Below are 26560 nucleotides of genomic sequence, written 5' to 3' on the forward strand. Positions count from 1 at the left end.
TTCAGTTCATACGAAGGAAGAAAAATTGTTTAGTTTGGTCCAAAACCAGTATGCTCAGCAGCCCTAACACCCCCAGGTGATTAATCCACCACCTGCTAGTCCTGACATAATCACGCTGCCAACAGTAGTACGCGAGGAAAATGTACAGGGAGGGAGAATTAAGAATCAGTAAAGCATAAAAACTACGCAGAGATGCTTGTCTAGGAACCAACACCAAACATATCAGTAAATATGTCAACAAGGAATGTGCTGATAACCCAACAACTTTACTATAAGATATCAAGTCATGTTCTGTATTTGTACAATTAAAACATGGTGGTTAGAGTAATCTTGGGATCAGCTACCTCCCACCATCCTACACTGAAATTTCTTCCCTCCTACCATCCCTACAAAGAATGCTGGTCCCAAGTATTCCTATAAAAATGAAAAGAAGAAACTAAATGGAAACCAGTAAAACCCATCCATGCCCCTTTGACTATGACAACCAGCCTAATGAAATTTTTACAACTCTAATGTAAAGGAATAACATTACATTTGGGGCAACAGATGTTACTGAAAAAACAAAACTACAAGAGTAAAGAGAAACAAAACTACAAGAGTGAAGAGAGTATTTACAGTGTGGCAATGACTGGATATCTTGACAGAATATCATGAAGAGGCAAAATGCTAAAAAATCACAGCCTTAATCCTGTAAAAATTGGAAGGCTGGATTCTCCAGAAGATCCGCTGCAGGTTTTACATCTGAGAAATCCTTCTCGTGAAAGGATCCAGATAAGTCATCAACTGAGAAAGGAATGCTGCATATTCAAGTGCCATAATGAGTTGCCATAATCAGTTGGGAGTTTGACCCGTCATCTATCCACTTAGAAGGAATGACTTTCATTTCTTACCTTGAATTGTCATCTATCAAGAATGAGTTGCTATCATCATCATTTGAGTCGTTTGCTAGTATTTTCATGCTGGAAATCACCTACACAAACACAAGGTACAGCAACACATCAAATATTAACAGATTTAAATTAATACTTGGCAAACTTAAAATACAGAATCTAACGAGTAAATGATCAATTCAATCCGACTTACATCAGGAGATACACTTCGAGTATTGTAGTCGTCATCCCAGTATAAAGTGCATACTCTGTATAGCTGTTGAACACTCAGGACCTGAAACCAGGAAGAACTGATGAGAGATAGAGGGGGGAGGGGGGAGATGGATTTTCGAATGATGCAGGGCATGGCAATCTTTATATATTAATCAGAAAAACTATAAATAACTTGGCAATGGCACAGCAGAAACCCAAGTTGCTTTTCGCTTTTCCTTTCTCATTTCCCTTTCTTTTTCCCGGCAATTGCTTACACAGTAATGCAAATGTAGAGACAATTTGCCAAACCATTCACTAAATTGATTCCAAAATTGACCTACCACATTATATAACGAATTGCACAACACCTATCACAGGCTGCCACTCCCACATCAGTTCTAAAAGTTTGGTACAGCTAGCATTATTCTTGCTTCATTATTGACTAATTGCCAAACAATGCACTCGCTTCCACCCAAGTTCTTTAAGAAGTTTCCTCGCTGAATTTTGCTGCCATCACTAACTCTCCAATGGGTATGACATTTTGCAAATTCAAGTTCATTATTGACATGATGCCAAACAATATGCCTGTTTCCATCTAAGTTCTGTAAGAAGTTTCCTCGCTGGATTTTTCCATCACCAACTCTCCTACAGCTCTGATATTTTGTCAATTCAAGTGTGTGTGTGTGCGCGCGCGCGCGCTGTGAGAGGGAGAGGAGGAAGAAGGGAGGAAAGAAGAGACATACCGGGCAAAGGTCATTGGTAATTTCATCATAGGAAATTCTCGATTTCTGGTGTATAACCTGGAGGCAAATAGCATGCAGAATTAGGATAGTTAAAAATACAATTACAAGAATAATTTCAATTTGAGCAAAACAGAAAAGAACTAAATGCAAAATTTCATATGCACAACTACACTTTTCAAAGGGGGTGTTTTATAACAATACTTCAGTATAATTCAACTTAAACTAAAAGAAATTGTAAAATTATAATGTCAGGTGACAAGAGATTGTTAAGGCTAAAGAACAAGTTAAAGTTATCAAAAACTACAGATTTATTAGCAAATTATGGAATGTCAATGTCCCAATGTATAGGCCATGGTTACAAGAAATGCGAAACATTTGAGACAAGATTCGGGAACAGGGTTTGCACATAGATGAATTCAGAATACATAGGGGTAGGCTTAGTTGATATGTTAATTTGGATTTTGGTATGCTTAGGAACACTTACTCAGTTTGCTTATGACAAGAACATCACAATGTCATGATAAAGGAAGAAACTTCTATAGCACAAGTATTCTTTTTCTCTCTTTTCTAAAAATTAAATAAAAAATGAAACAAATGTTATTTTCTTTAACTTTTTTAGGTTAACACAAAATATAAGTATGACAAAACAATCGATTTAATAGTTGGGCCAGATTGTAACTTCAAGGAAACCAAGGCCTAAGTGAGTAACTACCACAAAAAGAAAAAACAATTGAACTGACTTAAAACACAGGCTCAACCTTGTCTATTAGGTTTGGGGATTAACAGCACCTAAATGTTAGTGTCCAGAAACTTTCTGCCTCCACTTTAGCTTTTCACAGTGCATAGTGCATGCTTCTACTCTCTTTCTCGCCACTGATCATGTTATTGCCACCCCCCCCCCCCACTTTTCTGGCTTTACATCACGGCGGCTCCTCTCTATTCACTGCTCTCCCTCCCTCCCTTAAACAAAAGTGGATCACCCATGCTGTCCTTTAATCCTCAAACCTCTCTCAACCATCATAACTTCTACATTTTTGTTGGAGGTGTTCTTATTGGGTTTCAGATCTTATTGTGTTCCTGTCTCCCATATTTGGTCCATGTTCATTAAATATAAACTATCACATTCAAAATGAATGGCATGATTTTAGCACATGCTAAGCATGGCAACACTTTAAATAGTAATTATATTTTTCGCTCACTAAATATAGATCATTGAATGTGAAAATTAGTGACATGACCATTCATGCTCCTCTCCAAACATCAGAGTATTTGGATCCCTTCTTATTATGTCCTCGTGTTCTCTCGTGACATTCTCATTTTATGGATATGTTTCTTCATGGCAAAACTCTACTTTTGCCTCAGAGAAAGAGAAAACTTACAACATACCTAAAGTTATTCTCAGGCAACCTAAAAAGGATTACAAATAAGCAATGAGTGGTAGCAACGTTCTTTCATAACTCAAGTGTCAACCTAATTGTGTCATCTTCGTAAAATCCATAACAAGGCTCAAAAAGGAAAGCAACATCCATAGAGAAAACCATACCAAGAATCCAACAGCTTGCCTAGTGTGTTTAAGTTCATCCCAGGATGCTCCTACATACTGCAATTCAAAAATCAATATACAAACAATAATTAATATGGAAACGAACTGCAAAGCCCCCATGGAAGGTTATTAACCACAAGCACAAAGACAGAGGTCTAAAGAACCCCAAAAAAATCAAATCTTTTATTAAAAAAAATAAACAGTTTTCTCCTTTGCACTGAAGCATACATGACATAGACGAAGCATGCAAATAGTCATTACAGGATATGAAATCATACTCAGAATTTTATCAACTACAGAAAAGCAACTTGCATATAAAATAATAGCTAAACAACATAAAAAACAGAGAAAAATAGAATGTATAATTCTAAAATGTTGGTTTATGCTTTTCTTTTCAACACAACTTTTTGATTTTAATAATTTAAACAAAACCATTAATTGTTAATGCAGCCTTGCTAATTTTGTTCAGATCCCCTACATAAGACTTCTGAATTGGCATGGAAAAACAGCGGCTTCTGATGATACAGAAATGACGACAAAAAATAGGATTAAGGTGAATACAGCATTTACTTGGAGACAAATTTAGAAGGGTACCTCTTCTTTTGCTTGGCCACACCATAATTCTAATTCAGCTAACCCAGCCTTCACATATTCCCCATTGCTGAATGTGCAGCACTCTCGACGAAGCAGAAGGCTGCAATTATACCAACAATTGCATTGTCAAGTTAATGATGTATCATGCAACAGTATCCAAGTATACAGCATTATTTGACATTTGAAAAGGATAGAAAAGCTCTTTACCTATTAAACAGCTGCACATTAATGTATGAGAAAATTTGAGTAAATATCTTCTGCACAAAAATTGGAGGCACCTGAAACAACATTAAGCATAGTTCAGAGCATAAAAAGGACAATAGTATTACTTTGATGTTGTTGAAAGCAACGATTACGTACAAAATTTTCTTTCAATGTGCATAGCAGCCCATCAAGACTATTGACAATGCTGCGCCAGGAATCAGCTGGCGTATTATGGCCAAATGACAGAGATGATTTTAAAGCAGTTCCCCTTGATGCCCTTGGTGCCTGAATTTCATTATTAGTCTTAGAAATTATGGTTGTTGGGGAAATTCCCAGACTAGCACATGAAGTCCATTGAGAACAACTTGAAATTCTTCCAATTACAAGCACAACCACTATCAGTTTTCTTGGTAGTGAGAAAGAAGATGCATTCAAGCCAAGGAAAAAACTGGTCTTCAAATTTATATTAAAACATCTGAAAATTATAGCAGAGATCTTCAAATATTTGCATAAGATACACTCAATGCAACAAAAATGACAAGTTTACTGATCTGATTATGAAAGAAAACTGAAAGGAAAAAGGTAAGGAAGAAATTAAGCAATATATATATATATAGAAATTCAATTGAGGATAACACTTCATCAAAATCTATGGTTAACACTAAAATTAGATTTCAAGATCATGCATTGAATCATTTAATTCTTGTTAGTTTTCAACAAAAATTACAGGATAAATTATGATAACATTTTGAATCATTGAAAAATTGAAATGGGTTTGCCCATTTACTGATAGGAAAAATGAAAGGCACATTAAATATATCATGGCAGGATTCACAAATGAAGAATCAAGGTCAGTTTACCTGGATACATGATGAAAGAAGAGGTGATAAATCCTTTTTAAAATTATCCCGAACAATGCCATATATCGTCTCCACATATGCTGTCAACTGCTGTTTAAAAAGCAAAGCTGGATACTTAGCCTCAACCATCTGTATATCTTTACCAACTCTAAGATTGGCGGAAGAAGGTGAAGAACGGAAACCCTGAAGAAATAACAGGTCTCAAATGACTCGTTTGCATAAGCAGAACATTAAATAAAACTTTGAGAACAAAAGAAGAATAGAATCTTGTGAATTAAAGCAGAGTTAGGCGTCCTCAAAATATAGTTACATGATATGAGATTGTCAAATCATTTTTATGTGAGCATTACTACAAAAGAAATTTCAGGGGGGGTTATCTCATTACTTGGGCCATCCTTCCAAAAAATGATGTTGGAGGAGGTGGATTTGAATTGGCACCACTGTCTTTTAAAGTCCGTTGAAGTAAGAACAGCAGCATTGAGGTATTAGATAACCAGTAAGCCATATGATTATTGTCATCCTGGTTCTGCAAGCATTTCATATCATCCAGAATGTTAGATGTTGAATCACAGAACTCTAAACAATTCTGTTTTTTCTTCAGTTACCTATGTTGTGGTTTGGTTTAGAGGCGGGATAATTCTAAAATAAACCATGCATGGAAGGAGAAAATCAAGTTACCTCTATTGCAGAACCAATCATCTGAATAAGACGATCAAATACACTGGTTTTTTCTGCTTCAAACGATCTCCACTGGACAAGGCATCTGTAAATGGTAAATGCTCCAACTGGTTTTCCTTGACTAAACCCAGGATTTTGCTCCACGCATTTTATTAGAGCATCTACACTCTCCTACATCACAGAAAAAAGGAGTAAATTTAGGATTACATCACCATTAAACTCCCAAACCAAAAATCAGGGGAAAAAACTGTTTTTCCATCTTTAAGCACGTACATGTAGCCGTTCAATCTGAGATTTCCTCATTTTTTTGTCAGCATCTGTGCCAAGCCTTTTAGATGGAGTTGGTGGTTCCTGAAGAAGCATGCTCACTTAGGACAATAGATAATACAGCAACATTCAGAAATGGTGTATAAATCTTAAATAAAATTAAATTATGTATGTTTATATTCTTCACTTACATGATGACCATTTTCTAGATGCTGCAGCAATTTAAAATAAAAAAAAAATATTAAGTTTCCAAGAGATGACATGAGAAATATAAATGTTTAACAAAAAACATATTCATGCACTTTACCTGAGAGGTAATTTCTAAATGTTCTGACATTTTTCTTGAAGATGAACTGAACAACACTTGGTGCTGCAGAACTTGGTCCTCAGCTTCCATGTCAGAAAGTTTTTCTTCAAGCCTGAAAAAGGAAACTGTCAGTAATTTAAATTCATATAATTAACACCAAGTTATCAAGGAAAAATCCCATTATCTCACTTCGTGTTGACTTAAAAATGCAATTTAAGTACTTGACTCTTTTGACAAAAAAAAATCACTGTGGAAACCTCTGCATGGCTGTTTTCAGCTCAATTATCTTTGACTCTGCATCCAAAGCCTGCTTCAGACGCTCTTCACTAAGCTTACTTGTCTCTTCATATTTCTTCTCTGTTTCATCAATTCTCTTTTCCAGTGAGCTTACCATAGCCTGCATTGTCATCCACAAAACACCATTTAAGTGAAAGTTGAAGCACATGCCTCAAATGGGATTTTTTTGCTTGTTTCTCTTTCAAATTTGTATGCTAAATGCAGTCTTATAGAAGCAATACATAAACAGTCATTTGACAAACCCTGTACCAGCTCGAAAGTTCATTTAGAAGAAAATAGCAATGCATAAAAAACTTTACCTTGAGCATTTCATTTTCAGCAGTAAGTTTATTCACCAGTTCATTATCAATAACTGGGACTTCCTGTATGGTTGGGACTTTTTCAGCTTCTTTCTTTATAGACTCTCGTTCCTTGATTAACAGAGCTTTAGATTCTTGGAATTCAAGCTGCATTTCTTGCAATGTGGTGCGTAATTTAGCATTTTCCTGTGTTTTGGATTCCTCTAGGTCAGCCTGCATTCAATAGAACCATCACTTACAAACAATCAATACCAAATAGCTAACAAACTAGAGGGAAAAAATACCAGAAAACACAAATCCAACCAACTTTGTGCTTCTAGTCAATAGACAAAGCTAGCATATTCATATGCGCATTCTAGATTGTAATATTAACTTCAACGATCTTATCGCTCTGGAGCACAACACAGAAGAATTGTATCTTTTCATACATTGTTATTAAATACCATACAAACAAGAGGGAAGTTAAGTTCATATGATGTCGTTCATTTATTTAGGAGAAAAGAGAATTCCAAACAAACAAACATCCCTACCCGCATTCGTTTCTCCAGCTGCAGACGCCAGGTGAGTTCTTCAACTTCCTTTTCCAGTTTACTTTTTGCAGCTTGGAGAGCACCAGTCTCCTTAGCAGCCTGCAGACATAATAGAAGAGTCAATGAAATATTAGCAAATAAAACTGCTTTAGGAAACCACAAGCAATGGGGCAATTTTGATCAGATCGGGAATTTAAGGGATGGAATTTGGTTGGAGCAAAGACTAAATTATGCAGATTTATGTTACCCAAGCAGCTCTGCATGCAAACGAGGCAAGATAAATGGTTTTAAAAATTGATCATTTTTTCTCCAAGTGCAAAATTCGAATAAAGAAAACTGTACTGGAGGCACCCAAGGACACAACAATTACACAGAAACCCAAGAAGGGATGTTAGGAAACTTGAGAGAGAATTGATCGAGTACTTTAGCAAAAACACAAGGTTCCCTTCATGAATAAAATAACCAATTTTTCTGTAGTGGCAATCCCAACCAGCTTTTAGGCCCAACCCAAGTTTATTCTGGGAATAAAAATAATACTAAAATTCATTATCAGATTATTTATGGAACGGTTGAAGCAAAAAAGAAATATGGACAAAAAAATTTGCAAAGCAGGAATTGCAATCTTAGAAATAATTTATTGGAGAAGAAAATAGAAAATAAAGAAAGACAAGATCACCATTTTAAGCTTCCGTAATTCTTTACGAGCAACCCGCCCTCTCCAGGCACATTGAGTGGCAATTGCTGCTCGTTTTAACCTCAAATAATGAAGTTGGGCCGAATATTTTCGGCATTGACTCTGCAAAAGCAAGAATTCCAATAGATTAAGAAAGCATATATAGTGAAAAACATAATAGAAAATCCAATCAACAGATGTGCAGCAAATGACTGCATTTCCATCAAAGTGTCAGCCATGACAAATAATGTCAGGTGATTTGTCAAAAGCTGGCCCACTCAACTTTGGGTAGCCCTATCTCATCCCTTAAGATCACGGCAGAGAAAGGCAAGGTTTAATCCCATGTCCCTAAGCACAATACACCTCACATTTGTAGTCATACACTGGCTATGTCCATTGTTCTTGTGTTGAGCAACCTTTTGATGAATTATTATTATTGAAAACAAAAAACAATGCTATTGTCATATACATTCAGACATGCTCACAATCATCTATTGCCTAACTATATGGAATGGCTAGACAGCTTTTGCAAAACAAGTGTGCTTCGCTCTTTGCTTCCCCAAAATGGAAGAAAGAAGGTGAAATGAAGAGCAAAGAAAAGAAAAAATAACAAAAGAAAGCTATAACCAATTTCTTATGAGGTTTTGGAATTAACCTGGATGACAATCACAGCTCTCATCAGCTTCCTGAAACGAAGCTCATTACGAGCAGCCATTCCACGCATGCATGACTGAATGGAGACAGCTGAGAAGCACAAATTGTTGTATGCTTTACTTGCAAGGTACCTGCGAGAATATTTCTGGATTTTCAAACAAGCAGCTTCTCTTCTCAGGCATTCAAACCTATTGCGTGCTACTTCAGCTGCAATCACATTAAATAAAGCATGAGCTGATACGATTTCAATCATTGACCAATACATTCAAAATTCAATAATTTCATGGACTACACCACAGTTAAATTAAGGGGTGGTGCATGAATAGGAAGCTACAGGTACCTCTACACAAAGTTTGGATATGAATGGCAGACTGCCGCAATAAGATAAAGCTTTTGCGACAAAAATACGAACGAACTTTCCTCTGGATGATGCTTGCTGATCTTCCTAACAGCTCACTTCGATGAGCATCTAGCTCCGCCATCTGACCAGCTCTAAGAAAAACTTTTGTTTTGCCAATCTGCAATAGAAATTATTCAATAAGACACTCTTTAAGAAACTTGGGAATTTAGTACAAAACAAATATCCTGGTAGATTCCAAATGCAGAAAATATGCCATAACAACAACATAGGCTAATCTGTACAAACACCCCTTAAACTATAGGTCTTTTTGATTGACACATCCTAATTTATTTATTTTTTCTAATTTCAACCCCTGAAAGACAAGGTGTTTTGATTGACACCACTTCCATTACATTCCATCCATGTTTCTGTTAAAACATCTGAGTTTCACATGTTTTCTTATAAAATATCAAAATATCATCAATAATTGGTCAAGAAACATTAAAAAATTAACCTTCACCAATATTATATAAAAACATCATATGCTATATGATCAAATTATCATCATGAATTAGCCCTTGATGGTTTTATGAATTTTTTGTACTTTTTAAGGAAAACATGTGAATTGTACGTGATATTTACACACTACATTGGACACAACATAATGAGATGGGTGTCAATCAAAACACCTTATAATTCACGAGAGTTGAAGACAGAAATAATAATAATGATATTTATAATTTAGGGGATCTCAATCAAAATGGCCCATAGTTTAGGGGATGCTTTTATGGTTTAACCCAACAATTTATAGGGAAAAAAATGTAGATTAGTAGATTCCAAAGAGAGCTCATGATTTAAAACAAGATGTCAACATGCATTCATTGCTTGACTGATAGTCATTCCTTGCATGTACATATCCATGTGAGCATGAACAAGACAGACATTCAGATAGTTGAACATAGATAATAAATGAATTACAAGAGAAAAGATATACCTTAAGATTATTCATTATTCTTAAAAAGGTATTACTGAAAATATACCTGATAACCTTTGAGGTTCACCTTCTCTAGAAGCATCTTGCAAGCACTAACCTCATCGCAGCTATCAAGGCATAAATAATAGAAAATGAAAAGGGACATTTAATTCAATTCAAATCCAAGAAAGAATAAATAAATAAACAAAAACTAGAATTAAGAAACAAATTTAAAGGAGAAATTTAAAAAGCTACCCGCCATGCAGCACATCTGGTGCCAGAATGGCAAAACGACGAACAAATTCATCAAAAGTCTTCCTGGTGGGATATCCAGCACAGCTAATCCTAATTGCTTCCATCACTCCCTGGAATCAGAAAAGTATACATGCCGGGCATGGTTTTTATCAATGAAGAAATGCCATGACATATGAAATGACCACAATCTTGAATCTTACCCCGCAACACAGCTGTTGTAAAACATTATTATTCTCAAAGATGGATGGCTTTAGAGCATTATTCGGTTTTACACATCGAATGTAATGTGGCTCAGTAGCACTCAGTGTTTCAAGCAATGCTTGTAGTTGTTGCTGTAGAGAGATAGGGTTAAAACTGAAAAATGTTGAAAATGTTAATTAACACACATTAAACTTATGCACGCTTGAACATAAACTGACCTTACACCTAGAACCTATTGATGAGAACTTTGATGATTTGGCAGATTCCTCAGGCAATGGTGGGAACAGGCCTGAAACAAAAGAGCACTTGGACTCACTGAGAAGAGCTTGATGCTCCGCAACAACATAATCCTTGTTCTTATCCAGAAAATGTTCAGTTTGATATGTCACCTACAATCAAAATTCTCCTGTGATGAGTATTAAGCTGCACTTCACTTTTTAGTTGCTGCATGAACTAGCATTGTGGCACAGTCTCATATGTACCAAAAAGCAGAGAATACTTACATCTCCAGCATAATGACAAATGGTGAAGTCACTGCGAGCTAACTTAGGTTTGTTAAAACGTTTGTGGTCTTTGAAAGTCTGATAAAGCTTTTCTGCAAATGTTTCATGTGTTGATCTAGGAAACATACTGCAAACAACAAACAAAAGCTAATATATCACTACCATATCAATGGAAAATTTCTGGACAGACCAAAATACTCTTTTCAATGTCTGCATCGACTGAATGGGAGGAAGAGTTGTCCTATGTTTTCTACAACATACATACCAAGCTTCATCAAGCAGAGCAATGATGCCGCCAGGTTTCTGAAATCGTAAGAGTACATATTAGAAAGATGAAACACAAAAGAACATCCATCATGTCAGATCCTCTTTTATGATGCTTAAATATGTACCAGATTGAAATGCAACAACAAAAAAAAAAAGCAGGAATAGAGAGAACGTTCAATGAATGCAAGTAACACAAAGCCAACATCCAATAGGAATCACAATAACATAAAATCTGAAAACTATTTAACTTGCAAGGAAATATCACGATCAATCTCATCAGTGGTTCCATTTCTACAATCAAAATAGTATTTGATTGTTCTTAGAAGAAAAGAGCACATTTACTTCACAACAAAAGAAATAACTGGACAAGAATATAAAGTTACAACAGAAAACACGCTTTTGGATCTCAAGAAGCCACTGAGCTGACTTTGTTGACTAATTGAAGCAAAAAGGGACACTGCTTAAGATGCAATGACAAGCAAATTACTTGGCAGTCTTTGTTGTCCTTGAGCTTTACTTGATAGGCACAGTAATTATGAGACACAACAGCACTAACTGTTTCAAAAGGTGGGTATACAACACGTGCTTGTAAATGAAAGGAGAAAAAAATAAATTGAATTGAATAACTCATCAGATCCCATCCCCACAAGCCAAGGTCAGTATTAGCTTTAATTTAACATCATCTTAGAAAGGTAGATATTGTAGTTTCCACTGTTAGCAATAAAAAACTAACATCAAAGACCCTAACTTTGGCAGCTTACAGCATTTATATGCAATTATGTTAATGGTAGCAATAAATCTGATTAACTGGCATTGCAACAAAAGGCAACCCTTATCTGAATTTGGAGTTAGATATCAACACAGTTTTGGTCTTTGGAATGCTTTGGCACCTCAAACACAAAATATTAACAGCAATATCCCATACAAAATTGAACATTTTTCTATTAAAAAATATAGAAGGAAAATAAAATAAAGGAGAGACATAGAGATTAAAAAGACAACAAAACAAGGTTAACCTGCATGGTTGTTGTATCACAGAACACCACTTATTTTAACTGTAATATAGATTTTGCACAAAGATAGCCAGAGGGAAGCCTAATCACTTGGTTTTTGAGACTGGATCTAAAGCTGATGCAAATATGTGATGTAAAATGCTTCATGCCAAGAGAAAAAATTTAAAATTTTAAAGAAAAATACTACACCTTCTCAATCAGATCAAGAATATCCTGGTTATCAATGAATTCTATGTAACTCCAATCAATTTCTTCCTTTGTATATTCTTCTTGCTCCGCCTTGAAGACATGCTGTCAAACAAAATATCAGGCTAAGGTAAATGACCATTCATCATTCAAGGGTTCTGATGAATGCTAAAGAACTTGAGCAAGTATCTCATGCTCAAACCTGGTTGAAGTGTTGCTGCAGCTTTTCATTGGTCAAGTTTATACAAAATTGCTCAAAACTGAAACAAGCAAGCAACACTACAAAAATAAATACAAGTATAAACTGTAGCAAACTTAATGATATTAGACTTGAATTTGCATGACAGAAAGTAAAGTATATTTCCATGCCGAGATGAGATGCCCTCTTTTTAGAATTACATTATCTATATATAAGTCATCAAACAAACAAAAGGAACCGTGCTTGCCATTGTGAGAAGAGCTATTGCTGAGGTTCCTCGGTTACAAGTGTTTGCATGAGCAAAATCATCCCAACCCACATAATTTATCTCATAAATTATAAGAAAAACAGATCACCACCATCAACTTCCAAATGGCATCATAAGAATAAATATTGACTTTCCCCGGTAAAAGAAACATGGGAATTTCATGCAGTTTTTCTGCAAGAAATTAACCTCCACAAATGATGAAAACAAAAGCATACCAGTTAAGCACCTGTTTGTCTTGAAACTCTCAAATCCATATATATCCAGAACTCCAATTAAAGATTTGGAATTAGGATCTTGACCAATAGAGTTGTTTATCGTGCTTACGATCCTGTGCAACAAATGTTCAAGACATTAGACAACGCTAAACCATTCACTGCGATAAAATGGTAATGAATGATGATGCATCATGTATGCAAGCATAAAATACATTACAGCATACCAGTCAAATAATCTCGAATAAACAATTTTGGCCAAAGTATCTCTATTGACAGCTGCAGCATCTGGATCAAGCCATTTTGTTATGCTCTCATCACGAGTTACTATCACACGTTTGCATAATGAGTTTTCAAGAGACTTCTCATTGCACCTAAACAAAAACAGTGGATCATAGGAAGTGCTTGACAAATCAAGAGATCAAAATCACAGCAGAAGTTTAAAGATAGCTAAAATTAATTATCAATTACATCAAAAGTTCAGCTGCTGTCTTGAGATGAAACTGAGACTTATCATCCTTAGGTTCAGAAGAATCCATTTCATTTCCCTTAGCAAACTCCACATTGCCTAGATGTAGTATCGCAGCCACAACTCGGAATATTGCATCCTGTGAAAGGAAATTTTAGTAAATATTTTCATATGGATAATCCATACAACAAATACCCAATCAGATACCCAACCTGTTCATTAGCATTTATCCCAACAATATCCATAGCTCTTCTGGTCGCCAGATACTCCTCGGACTCATTCACTCCATCCAGATCATAGAAATTTGATTGATTAAGATAATGAAATGTTCTAGGATTTCCCAATTTGTACTTCTCTATAACCTGATAGTGGCATTTGGAAACAAGCGATCATAAGACACTAAGCTTACTAGTAGATAATGTAATTTTAAGCTAATAGATTATCCAGGTACAAGTTTAGCAGAAAAATTATAAAGAGGATGATGTATCAACGTGACAAATCAAACACAATATCCAAGCTTATAGAGAGTGTTAAAAAATGAACTACTATCCCAGGACAGCAACTTTTTAAAATTGACTTGAATAGCCAAATCAAACTGATTGGAAGATTAGCTATTAGGCTGCTATTTCCTCTGAAATCAAGGGTTACACATGGCATTCACTTTCACCTTTAACATACACTCAGATGGTATAGGCATCAGATCATCCTTTTTGTTCTGGTTGAAATTTAGATGAATTTCTACTAGTAAAATGGAGCTAAGGAGAAGAATGACAAATCAAATGATATTTGCACTGCCCTGGTCTTTCCCCAAAAACGTTTCAGAAAAAACAAATGAACAGCAACTTACCTCTTCTGGCGCAGCACAGAGCATGTAAAAACAATGATAGTTTCTCTCAGCATCAGACACTTGGCAAACACGGGAGCGTTCCAGTAAATAAGTTCTAATAGCAGCTCCTGAAATCCTCCCACTTTGATCAAACTGAATCTCCACAAACTTACCAAAACGGCTGCAATTGCATTGTATTCAAATTCAGTAAAGTGATTGTCTCAATCAACCAAAAGATTCTATTATACAACCTTAAAGTTACAAAAAAAAACAGAGAGATAACATTTTAATTTAGGTTTCCCACCTTGAATTATTATTTCTCAGTGTCTTTGCATTACCAAATGCTTCCAGAACAGGATTGGACTGCCAAACACAGAATGAAGAGAGAAAAGTTGACAGTCAACCACGGGGTTAACAATGCAGGCTCACTTGCAGAAATAAACAATGGCATCTCACAACATAAGGTGAAATACATTGACTTCGCAAGCCAACTACTTAGATCAATAAATATGTAAGAAATTACCTCTAAAACTTGCTGCTCCACAGACCGTCCCTCAGCTGCAGCCCTCCCTCCCATGTAGGCCAAATAACGCATGAGCATTTTTGTACTCTCTGTTTTACCAGCTCCACTTTCCCCACTAACCAAAATTGACTGGCTTATTCCTTCATTAATCATCTGTCTGAAAATTTTAACATCTTACTATTAGTTCAACCACAAGGTAATTTGAAAGTACTTGATAATTGAGACCAAACATAGCATATGACAAACCACCTGTATGCTGAATCTGCCACGGCAAAAGGATGTGGGCTCAACTCACCAATGGTTGCCCCTTTATACTGTTCCATCATATGATTATCATATAAATGAGGAAGTCTTCGGAAAGGGTTCACAGCAATCAATATATTTCCTGTGTAAGTCTGGAATCAGCACTGGGAGTTTAGTTATTCATATACCAATACTGCCAAAAGTACCTCAAAGGAAAAACTTTCATTAACCATACACAACTAGTGAAGAAGATTAAAAAAGAATTCACACTCAAAAGTTAAGACAAAAGAGGCAACAGAAATCTATATTATTAAAATAAAAGGGAGTAGCTGCCTGACTAAACAGCATCCCTCTTTCAAAGATTTCTGCCAGACATCAAAATTAAGTGATGGACTGATACGGATCATTTATTAAGACTTACATATATTTCATTTATATCATATCTACATCTAAGATTCTGCAAAACCCCTGGTTCATGCAAATATGCCAGCTTGGTCATATCATCCACGCCACATGGAGGAAATTCAGGATCCTTTGGAAAAACATTAGATGCTTTAGCAACAACCTACAAAAGCAACAAAAGAAAACAGTCCACATACTTAGTCCCAACTCCGATGTACAGTAATTGAACAGTGGACTAGGCATTGAAACACATTTTATTAATATGGAATTAACATGTACTTTTTAAGTCAATATGAAAGAAGAGGGGATATTGATATACTCCTAACTTCGACCCTTTTTAATATCAGAATTAGAGTTTTAAATAACAATAAATGGACTAGGCATTGACACACATTTTATAACTGCAGGATTAACATGAAATCTATGCCAATATGAAACGAAGAGAAAAAACACTAAATTCTCCTCATTTCAACTTTTCGATTATAAGATTCAGAACCTATATTGAATTCCAACATTGTTGTATTTGTAGGACAAAAATCTTTCGATTTGATGTATTAAGGGTTTCATTAAATTATTTGTGAATCCCCCCACGTAAATCAATTTAAAACTTTCATGATATAAGCCGCTGAGGATATTTTTGTGGTTTAATAAAATTTATACGACTTTTCTGTACAAAAGCAAGAACATTTGACACCTTAAACCTCTGTGTGGAACACAAAGACAAGTGCATGTGCATTTGTGAATGTATTCTTTTAAAGGGGAGGCAGAAACCATCTTTCTTCTATCAACAAGCAAGTTTCACCAATACTCCTACATGTGCTTTGGTGTTATATTTTCAATCACAACCAAGGTTCCAGTAATAATGCCAACAGCAACAAGAAGCAAAATTCAGGGGGGGGGGGGGACAACCTCCATGGCCCCTTGCTGCTTAAATAGTTAACTGAAGGCAATATCAATGCATCTTTATTTGCATTCCTAGTCATTTCTCCAGATAATAATTAGAAAACAAGTTCCTTGAGAGGCTGTTTGGAAACCCAATATTTGTGTGGCATTCAATTGATTGAGCAATTAAAGTAATTTTTTTGTTTGCTAGGCTGGAATGCATATTGAACTCAACTCTTAAATCCATACCAATTATAAGCCTGATCAATGTAGTTTGGAATTGCCAAAAGTTCCACCAGCAATGATCATTTCATCTTTTTTATCTTTATTTCAACAAAAAAGATAATTTTACCCTTTACATGTCAAATGTAGAAACTACAAATTGAAGGACAAGATAATAATTTAAGATTAAAATATAAATCCCATTCAAACACTTCTAAATTCATGCAAAACAAAAGAATACAAGATAAAAACCAACTCCATCGATGAATTGGTCCCAAAGAATAGCCCATTTTCATTCACTTCCCGAGCAGCATTTTAAGAATGTTATGCACAACAGGGAAATGACTTGCTAGTAAATTTATCAGTTTTCATCAATTCATTAAAACTTTAAAAATAACAAAACAGTTCACACAATTTATCATGTAAGACACTGACTTGATTTGACTGCTAACACTTTCTTTTCAGAGAGTATAACCAAATTTTAGTTCCTCAACTTCCAGTAAATACAAGGATGAAACCTGTTTCGCTACAAGCCAAAACAAACGATCAAACCTTCACGCTAGAAGCATTTGAATGGACTTGCCAATAAAACCATATATATTTTAAATCAGACATGGAATGTAGAAAGGAAAGCATTTGGATCTATCAGATCAGATATCATATAATGGGCTGGGGTGGTTTTGAAGAGCAAGCTTTTTTAATAAACAAAAAACATTCTCAACTCTGTTATGAGAACTTGATATAAGGTCCTGGAAACAACTCACCGCCTTCCTTGATGCACAGTTTACTGTAATTTCTTCACCATTAACTTCCACAACTTCCCCATCCATCCAAGCTTCCTCAGGATCCTCCACCCAAACAAAAGATCCAACCATTGAATTGACTTGAGCAGCCTGTTTGGCCAACAAGTTCAACAGTACATCAATCAGAGAGAAAGAGAGTAAAGTACTAAAGTCTCATCCATAACCATGGTGCGTCAATATAAACATTGAAAAAAAAAAGAGTAGCATCCACCCAAACACAGATGCTGGAAGCGAGGGTCACTTCTACTGAACAGAATCTATAAACAAAATATTATTCAGCTCAAGTGATCATAATCAAATTACATAATCAATAATTTAAATCAGTTATGAATTCTGACTCCAGCCCTTAACACATCTTACAACATGTTCTAAAAATTACTTTTGGTAAGTCATTCATAGTCATTTTTCTGAGTTTCTAACAAGGTCCACAAAGCTAGTTGGCCTCTGAGCAGAATTAAGAGTAGAATAACACTCCACCAAGGCACTCACATTATCTAGTCTCTAGACATTGCACAAATCTTTATACAGTTGAAAACTTTGCATTAACAACTAAATGGAGAGCAGGACAGAAATTCTATAGTGCTCAGTTACATCAAAACATTTCTGAAAGCATCTAAAACAAGACATGAACAAGATAGATGCAAGGTCAGGAAATGCAATAAGCAATATCTGCACGAGGAAAGGGAAAAATTAAAGCCAAGCACTTCCACATTGTTCAAATTCTAATTTTCTATCACAAGCAACAAATATTTCAAAACCTTTACCAATTAGTACTAAAAAGGTTCACATTTTAAATTCAATTCAATAATTAAGCTCTTAAGGAAAGAACTAATTAGGAACAAAATTAACAATATTGTCGAAAATGAGACAATAAATACCATTATCGAGGAGAACGAAAAGATCAGATTTAGATCCGACGCCGACGTAATTGAAACCCTAGATTCCTCCCTCGGGAAACAATGCCGACGAAACCATTAACGATTTCTTGAAGAATTGCAACAAAATGCCGTTACCACAAGATCTCAAATACCTTCCGCGCTGCCCTAAACAAGTTTTGCACACTCTTATACTTGTCTCTCTACGAATGCAGCAGCTCTCTCTATCTCCATAACAGCTGGAGTTTTTTTAGTTGAAATGAAGAAGAGGAAGAAGGGTGAAGGAGGTCACGTGAATAGCACAGCACAATGGTGTGGACCTTAAACCCCCTTCGGCAACAAACGAACCTGCAAACAAAATGGAAATAAAATTTTCCCTTATTATTAATATTTTCCTTCCCTTTCCCTCTCAAATTTCCCTTCTCCTTTCTCTTTCTCTGTCCGTTGTTTTGTGTTTTTTTTTTTTATTTAACAACAACTACGACGTGAACGCGTAAACTCGAAACATCATCTGTTGTTTGTTTTTTCCTACTTCCGCATTTGCCCTTGTAAATTCCGTTTATTTACTCCGGAGTGGTGGCACCCCCGATTGGGATAGGAATGCCGCGTAATTATCGTCCACCTTTTATTTAAAAAAAAAAAAACATTATTCCTTTCTTTTAGGTAACTTTTTATTTTTCGTTTTTTCAAAATTCTTTCCGAGTGCTTTAGATAAGTGCGATGAGGTTGTCGAGAATTATTCAAAAACTATGGGTTTTTTTTAAGGTTGTTATGGGCTGAAGGATGTAAGAGAATATTTTGAATAATTTAAAAGTATGGATGATGATGAATATAGTTGGTTTGATTTTGAATTCATAATTATATTCAATTCTATTTTTAATATTTTAAAAATTTTAAAATTAATATATTTAAAAAAAAATTTATTTAAATGAGTTGGATACACCGGGTTTAGTAAATTTTTTAATAAATATTACAAATATTCAATTAGAAAACTTTGTAATCTTTCATCCCCTTTACCTATTTAACCTCGTATGGGGAGGAGTAAATAAATTTTGAGATGGAAAAAATTTATATCATGCATCCTTCTTTTTTAAAAAAATATATATTTAACAATATTCTGCTTAAAGAACTAATTTTTTTCTCAAATATTGTAAGTAATATAACTCTTTAATCATAATGAAGGAAGGGGTTATATTTGGTGGTGTAGTAAATAATATTTTTTAAAAGTATTTTTTGTTTTTAAATATATTAAAATGAAAAATTTTTCAGTTTTTTTTAATTTTTAATATTATTACATTAAAATTATTAAAAAATATCAATTTAATATTTATTTTAAAACAAACTTATTTTAAAAATATATTCAAATACAATTACAAACACCGAAACAAAACAAACAGGCTATTACAGGATTATCCAAACAAAAAGTAAAGATATTCCAAGGTTTGGAGGACTTGATTGGCAAGGACAAGATACGAACTACGAAGTTAACAAATGTCACTAACCAGCTTGTCAATGGCATCTCTGTTGTTAAATTATAATCCGAGGGTAATGTTGGGATTTAAAAGAACCGTTTGTCTTCACGTGATATGGAACACCATTCTTGCCCAGTATGAACACCAACCCACCGAATCGACGGCCCGGATCTCTTTCATTGATATGGGCCCCAAATTAATCCGTAATCAAAAGCCTCCGTTAACTCCGGAGCCGCATTAAGACCTCTAGCCTTTGTGGTCACGTTCTTTTCTTTTCCCGATTTCTTGTCCCTTTTTAATGACGTGTCTGAGAGCCCACCGCTTCTCTCAACGAAGCTGCAATCGATGGTTCACATTCAATGAGCCAGTTACTGTACAATATGGATTTCAACTGAAAGAAAACATTTTAAGAGTATTTTTTAAAAAAAATAAAATAGTTTAATATATTTTTACATTTTAAAAAATAACCATATTATAATATGAAATATACACAGAGATCGAGCTAGGGTTTGCCGGCGCGTGGGAAGCCAAAACTTGATGAGCTAGTAAAATAATCCATTGGACTTGACGTTTTTTATTTGAGGCTTGGGGAGGCAAAAAGTATTTAAAAATATGATTATAGTTATTTTTTAAAATATTTTTTGTGTTGAAATATATTAAAATGATATTTTTTTATTTTTTAAAAATTATATTTAAAATCAGTGCATCAAAATGATTTAAAATATATAAAAAAAATTAATTTTTAACTAAAAAAAAATAACTTTTTAAAGAACACAGTTTACCGCGTTCCCAATCAGCTTGTTAAAGCAAATTTCACAAAATAGAGTGAACTAAATAGGTTTTTCTTATGAATTAAATTATTCCTGGATCGGTCAAACAAGAGGTGGTAAAAGTGTTTCTTCTTTCTTCTGGACAAGACAGGAACAATGAAAGGGTAGGCACACCCTCTTTTCGTTCATCAAAAGTTGGAAAATATAATATAAAACTAATAGTGACGGTCGGAGGTCACGTGCAACGTTGAAAGGTATCGCCTCCTCGCAAGTCATCGTTTTCTATTTTAAATTGTGTTTAGTTGTGCTGTGAAGGTATACTTAAAAAAACATAGATTAGTGATTTTATTATATGAATATTCACGAGTTGGTAATTGAAAAAAACTGCCTGAGATAATGAATTAAACTAAAAGAACTGTAAAAAATAATATAAAGAAATAAGTTTATTTCGAGGGGCACAGTGTAAATTCAATGAGATAACTTTCGTCTACAAGGCTGCCTTGGAAGAATTCGAAGTTTTGGAGCTCCATGGTACTCGAACAACCTGGAAGTCTAATTATAGTTATTTTTTAAAATAATTATTTTAAGATTAGTGTATTAAAATAATTTAAAATATAAAAAAATTAATTTTTAATAAAAAAAATTAAATTTTTATAAAACACAGTTTGCACTGCGTTTTTAAACAGTGTCTATATTGTATAGGTCAGCCCTCAGGCTCAATGAATTTTATTTGCGGTACAGTATTGTTGTTTAAAAATATATTTTTTAAAAATTAATTTTTTTATATTTTAAAATATTAATATTAAAACAAAAATTATATAAAAAATACTTTTAAAAACAATACTTCCACAATCTAAATCACTACCTTACAATCTTCATCTGATGCTTTTTTTAATTTCTTTCAAGGGATTCTCTCCAGCATCGTTGTCCTCTTTCTTAATGTTACATAACCAATTAATGTAATTACTAATTAGGACAGAAGAAAAGATCCTATCTTCGTGTCTGTCATTACTAGTAATAGATCGACTCGCGCTCAGCAGTAATTTCATATAAATAAAAAATTATTAAAAATATAAATAATATTTTAAACTTCTCAAGTTTATCAACCATATCAAAACTAAACGAATATTAAATTTAAAAATTTTAGATTTGACGGTCATAATACATCCCAAAGCCTTGAATATAAAGTTATGTTAAACTTAAAAGGCTTAGATTTAGAGTCCATGATAGACTCGATAGTTTTTCAAATAAAAAATAGAAAAGATAATGCTTTCCATGACAGTTTTTCAAATAAAAAATAAAAAAATAATATCTTTCATCATTCTTTTAATATCTATAGTGTGATTCAAAATACAAACATTTTACATACACAATATCAACACAATGTTTTTCTAATATGTTTTAAAATATATTATAACATGATTGGTTATATCATCATTCTATTCAATTGAGTGTTGAGAATGTGGTGGTTTTATTTTTTTAAAAAAAATAGATTTTACTTTTATTTAGTGATTTTAATGTATTAAAGTTTGAGAATAAAATAAAATAAAAAATTTATTTTAATATATTTTTAAATTAAATTTTTCTTTAAAAAACATCACACACACCACGATACCCAACCATAATCATTGATGCTTGTTCAACATTTTAGCCCGGGGAACTTAAAAAATGACCCTGTAGTCTGTTATTTGTTTCCTAGCAAGGTTCTTTATTATTTCGTACTTCAATTTTCAAAAATTCTCAATTAATTTTATCTTTTCATGTTTAATTATGAATTTGATCTAAATTATACTTTTTTTAGAAACATTATTAGCCTTCGTGTTTGCTCTTCGTCGCGGAACTGACTATTTTTTAAACAAAAACTAATATCTAGGTATTGAAAATGAATAAAAAATATAAAAAGCCATTCATGACAAGTATATTAAAGTGTATAAAAAGCCATTCATGACAAAATGTAAATTCAATGAGAAAACCTTCGTTTATGAGGCTGCCATGGAAGAATTCAAAGTTTTGGAGTTATATGGACGTGAAGCTTATTTAAAGTGTAGTTATAATTGTTTTTTAAAGTATTTTTTATTTAAAAATATATTAAAATAATTTTTTTATTTTTTAAAGATTATTTTTAATATTAATACATCAAAATAATATAAAAACACCAAAAAAATATTAATTTGAAGTAAAGAAAAAAATAAAAAAATATTTTTTAAAAAAAATACTTTTAAAACACGAAAATAAACAGGGTCATAGTGTAGGTCAATCCTTGGCAAGGTTGTTAAAATCACAAGTCAACATGTATATAACGTGTCAAATCGGGTTAAAACTCGAAATCGGTCAAACTCGGTTAAAATCGGTAAAATCGGACTAATTTTACGAGTTTGACCAATTTCGAGTTTTAACCCACGAGGCATGATCGGAGGATCGAAACCATGGGAAGACAGAAGTAGATGGTGATGAATCAAAAGAGTAAAATAAGAAATAGAAATACTTATATAGAGAGAAATACTGTGTTTTAGATTAATCATTTATTAACTACAAAGAGAGACGACAAAAACTCAGAGAGAACTTGAAATACATGTTTTGCTTGGTGGGATATTTGAACATTATTTATAGGATTTGTTACTAACATAAAAAAGGTGGAAGGTGAGGTGGCAAGAAATTAAATTGATATCATTTTATATGTTCTTGTTCTCGTTGTCACGAGTTCACTGTATTGGTCTCTGTTAATTTTTTTTTGAAGTTGGTGATATACCATAAAATGTTGTATCATCTCACTAGTTGTCTGCAGTGTGTTTCAAAACCTGTCATCTAGAAAATGTTCTGAAACTCTATTAATAAAACATAGTTGTTCAATCTTATTTTTTTCTTTTTGTATTTTTAAGTTATTTAAACCGTGTATGAATTTTATTTGAATTATATATTTTAAGGTGTTTGGACATTTGTATTGTTTATTTCATTTTTATTTTAATTGTGTTATATTATTATTTACTACTTGATTGAAATTGTCAATATATAATTAGTTAAAATATTTTTTTGTGATTTTACAATCCGAGTTTATATTGTATATTTCGTGTTGTGTCAAAAAAACGTTTTTGACAGCCTTGACCTCTGGGCTCATTGTATTTTATTTGCAGCACAATGTTGTTTAAAAAATATATATTTTCAAATTAATTTTTTGTATTTTTAAATTATTTTAATACACTAATATTAAAAATATATTTTAAAAAATAAATAATATATATTAGTTTTATATAAAAAAATACTTTTAAAAACAATACCACCACAATCTAAATCACTTCCATACAAACTTCATCTGATGCTTTTTTAATTTCTTTTCAAGGGACTCTCTCCGGCCTCCACCATTTGAGCTGTCCTCTTTCTTAATGTTACATAACCAAATAAAGTAATGGGGACAGAAGAAAAGATCCTGTCTCCGTGTCATAATTAGGAGTGCGTTCTCTGCATCGGATCCATATTATTTTTTAAAAATATATATAAAATAAATATTAAATGTATATACAATGTTTTATACTTCTCCATACATAAAAGAATTGGATATGATGATCATACTAAATCTAAATTTTTTAAAAAATTATATTAAACCCAAGAGATTTGAGTTTAAAGATCATGTCAGACCCAACAACTTTTCAAATAAAAAAAATAACATTTACCATGATCTCTTAACATCTACATGGTAGCCTATATTACAAACAATATATATACACAATACTAATACATTATTTTTTTTAAGTGTTGTAAAATATAGTATAATATGATTGATCATATCATCATTCTATTTAATTCAGTATTTATTTGAAAATATGGTTGTTTTATTTTTTTAAAATTAGATTTTACTTTATTTAGTGATTTTAATATATTAAAGTTAAAAATATATAAATATATATATATTTTTAAGCTAAAATTTTCTTTGAAAATCATCATATAAATATACACCCACACACTCATTCACTCCGTAAAATCCTTGTTGTTTGTTCAACATTTTTAGCTCGGGGAACTTAAAAAATGACACTGTATTCTGTTATTTGCTCCCTAACAAGCTTCTTTATTATTTTATATTCCAATTTTCAAAAATTATTAATTAATTTTATCTATCCATGTTTAATTATGATTTGATTTGAAATATACTTTTTTTTTTAAGAAACAATACTAGCTTTCATATCCGCCCTTCATAGCGGAGCTAGACTATTTTTTAAACACAAAATAATATTTGAGTACTGAAAATAAATTAAAAATATTAAAAATCTTTCCTGAAAAATATATAAAAATATTAATTAGAGCTACGTCAACATAAAATATTATGTCAAACTCACGGTCTATATTACATGGCTAGAATAATCTAATTAAAAATAAAAAGAATTATAAAGTATTTTAAAAATATATGATAACACTTTTAAACTTGTAATCCGAGTAATTAAACTCGAAGCGTCCAGTTTAGAAAAATCTCAAAGTTCAATTCCTATAAAATTAAATATTAAATGATAAAATTAAAAAAAAATTAATCACGCAATTTTTTTTAAAAAATAACAATGATCAAAATCATTATCACAATTAATATTAATAAGTAATACCATCACAATTACAATTATCATTGTGACCATTATTATTATTATTATTATTATCACCATCAACACGATTATTACTAATATTGTTATTATCAATAATAATAGCAGTATTCTAATTAATATTATTGTTATTTTAGCAATCATCATCAATATTATTATTGTTCTTGCTATTATTGTTATCATTATCATTATCACCACAACAATTATTATTAGTATTTTTATTATCACCACTATTCTTCTTCTTCTTTTGTTTCGCAGGATTGTTGTTATTGTTCGTACTAGTAGTAGTGGCAACAATATTGTTACTATAGCAACCACTACAATAATTGTTATTGTTATTATCATCATCACGACTAATTTTATTATTGTTATTGTTGTTTTTGTACTACTGCTATAATTATCATTGTTAATATTATTTTCATCATTATCATCATTACTAGTTTAGTTGTTGTTGTTATCATCATCAATAATATTATTATTTTTATTTTTATAACTACTATCACTATTATTATTATCACCATAATTATCACTATTATCATCTATACTATCACCACAACTACAATCATTGTTTTTATTGTCACAGTTATTATTATTTTCATTAGCATCATCATTGTTATTTAATATTACCATGACCATCATTACAATTATTGTTTTTATTATTATTATTATCATTATTGTTGTTGAAAAAATAAAAATCATGAACTTTATTTGAATTATAAAATTCAAAACTATAAAAAATTAGACAAAATAATAAAAGAAAAAACAATGAGAAATCAAAATAACATTGACCAAATTGAAATCATTATTATCGTTGAAAAAAAAAATCATAAACTTAATTTCAAGGATAAAATGAAAATACATAAAAACTTTAACAAAAGAGTAAAGGGAAAAAACAAGAAATTAAAAATAAAAGAACTGAATCGAAATACCTTACATGTACAAATTAAAAACTAAAGGTTAAATTAAAAATAAATAGAACTTCAACAAAAGTAAAAATGACTGAAAAAACAATCAAAACTAAAATGTCTGAATTTGAAAACAACAACAATGAGAACTATAGTGTGTTTACAGGGGCAGGAGATAGAAATGAAGGAAAAAAAATGGTCACCTGCAACACACCATCCATATTTAGAATACATGTGCCGCCTATAATAGAAAAGGAGAAGGAGAGTAATCGACTAAGATGATGTGAGAGATTTTTTAGTTGCCGGAAACCACTGCACGCGTCGCCCAATGTGTAAGGCAGTTCTAACATGTTTATGTTTGTTCTACACGCGCCAACAACTTTTCAATTAAAAAATTATTATTTTAAAGGGGAATTATATCATTACCATCAACCAGACTT

The 26560-nt window shown here is 32.6% G+C and overlaps 1 protein-coding gene across 3 annotated transcripts; it reads right to left on the bottom strand.

Moving 5' to 3' along the window:
• Window positions 1–247: 247 nt before the first annotated feature.
• On the bottom strand, window positions 248–18853 carry LOC133705458 (myosin-6-like). 3 transcript variants are annotated; one of them, XM_062130675.1, is made up of 39 exons: window positions 18397–18853; window positions 17480–17608; window positions 15631–15774; window positions 15216–15361; window positions 14967–15123; window positions 14748–14806; window positions 14465–14624; window positions 13830–13979; window positions 13620–13756; window positions 13376–13522; window positions 13163–13264; window positions 12672–12729; window positions 12473–12574; window positions 11269–11306; window positions 11004–11130; window positions 10719–10889; window positions 10500–10631; window positions 10300–10409; window positions 10112–10172; window positions 9072–9249; window positions 8733–8938; window positions 8081–8200; window positions 7405–7503; window positions 6875–7087; window positions 6536–6675; window positions 6279–6390; window positions 6163–6183; window positions 5978–6055; window positions 5705–5875; window positions 5412–5552; window positions 5027–5209; window positions 4323–4451; window positions 4170–4240; window positions 3963–4062; window positions 3369–3425; window positions 1826–1882; window positions 1084–1164; window positions 891–970; window positions 248–797 (listed from the first exon to the last, which is right to left on the bottom strand). In XM_062130675.1, the coding sequence occupies exons 1-39, from the start codon at window positions 18397–18399 to the stop codon at window positions 683–685; spliced, it is 4485 nt and encodes a 1494-aa protein (XP_061986659.1). In that variant the 5' UTR covers window positions 18400–18853; the 3' UTR covers window positions 248–682. The 3 variants fall into 3 exon arrangements, with proteins under 3 accessions (XP_061986659.1, XP_061986660.1, XP_061986661.1); XM_062130676.1 differs by lacking the exon at window positions 6163–6183; XM_062130677.1 differs by lacking the exons at window positions 17480–17608; window positions 18397–18853 and having other exon boundaries at window positions 15216–15351; window positions 15631–15768.
• Window positions 18854–26560: the final 7707 nt, after the last annotated feature.

The sequence above is a fragment of the Populus nigra genome, chromosome 10 (assembly GCF_951802175.1).
Source record: "Populus nigra chromosome 10, ddPopNigr1.1, whole genome shotgun sequence".
In the NCBI taxonomy this organism is placed as follows: domain Eukaryota; kingdom Viridiplantae; phylum Streptophyta; class Magnoliopsida; order Malpighiales; family Salicaceae; genus Populus; species Populus nigra.

Coding starts and splice junctions, on each gene's coding strand:
- LOC133705458 (XM_062130675.1), bottom strand. Junction 9,250..10,111: donor TGAACCTCAAAGGTTATCAG/GTATATTTTCAG, acceptor TTTCTATTGCAG/ATTGGCAAAACAAAAGTTTT. Junction 4,452..5,026: donor TTCTTTCATCATGTATCCAG/GTAAACTGACCT, acceptor AATGAAATTCAG/GCACCAAGGGCATCAAGGGG.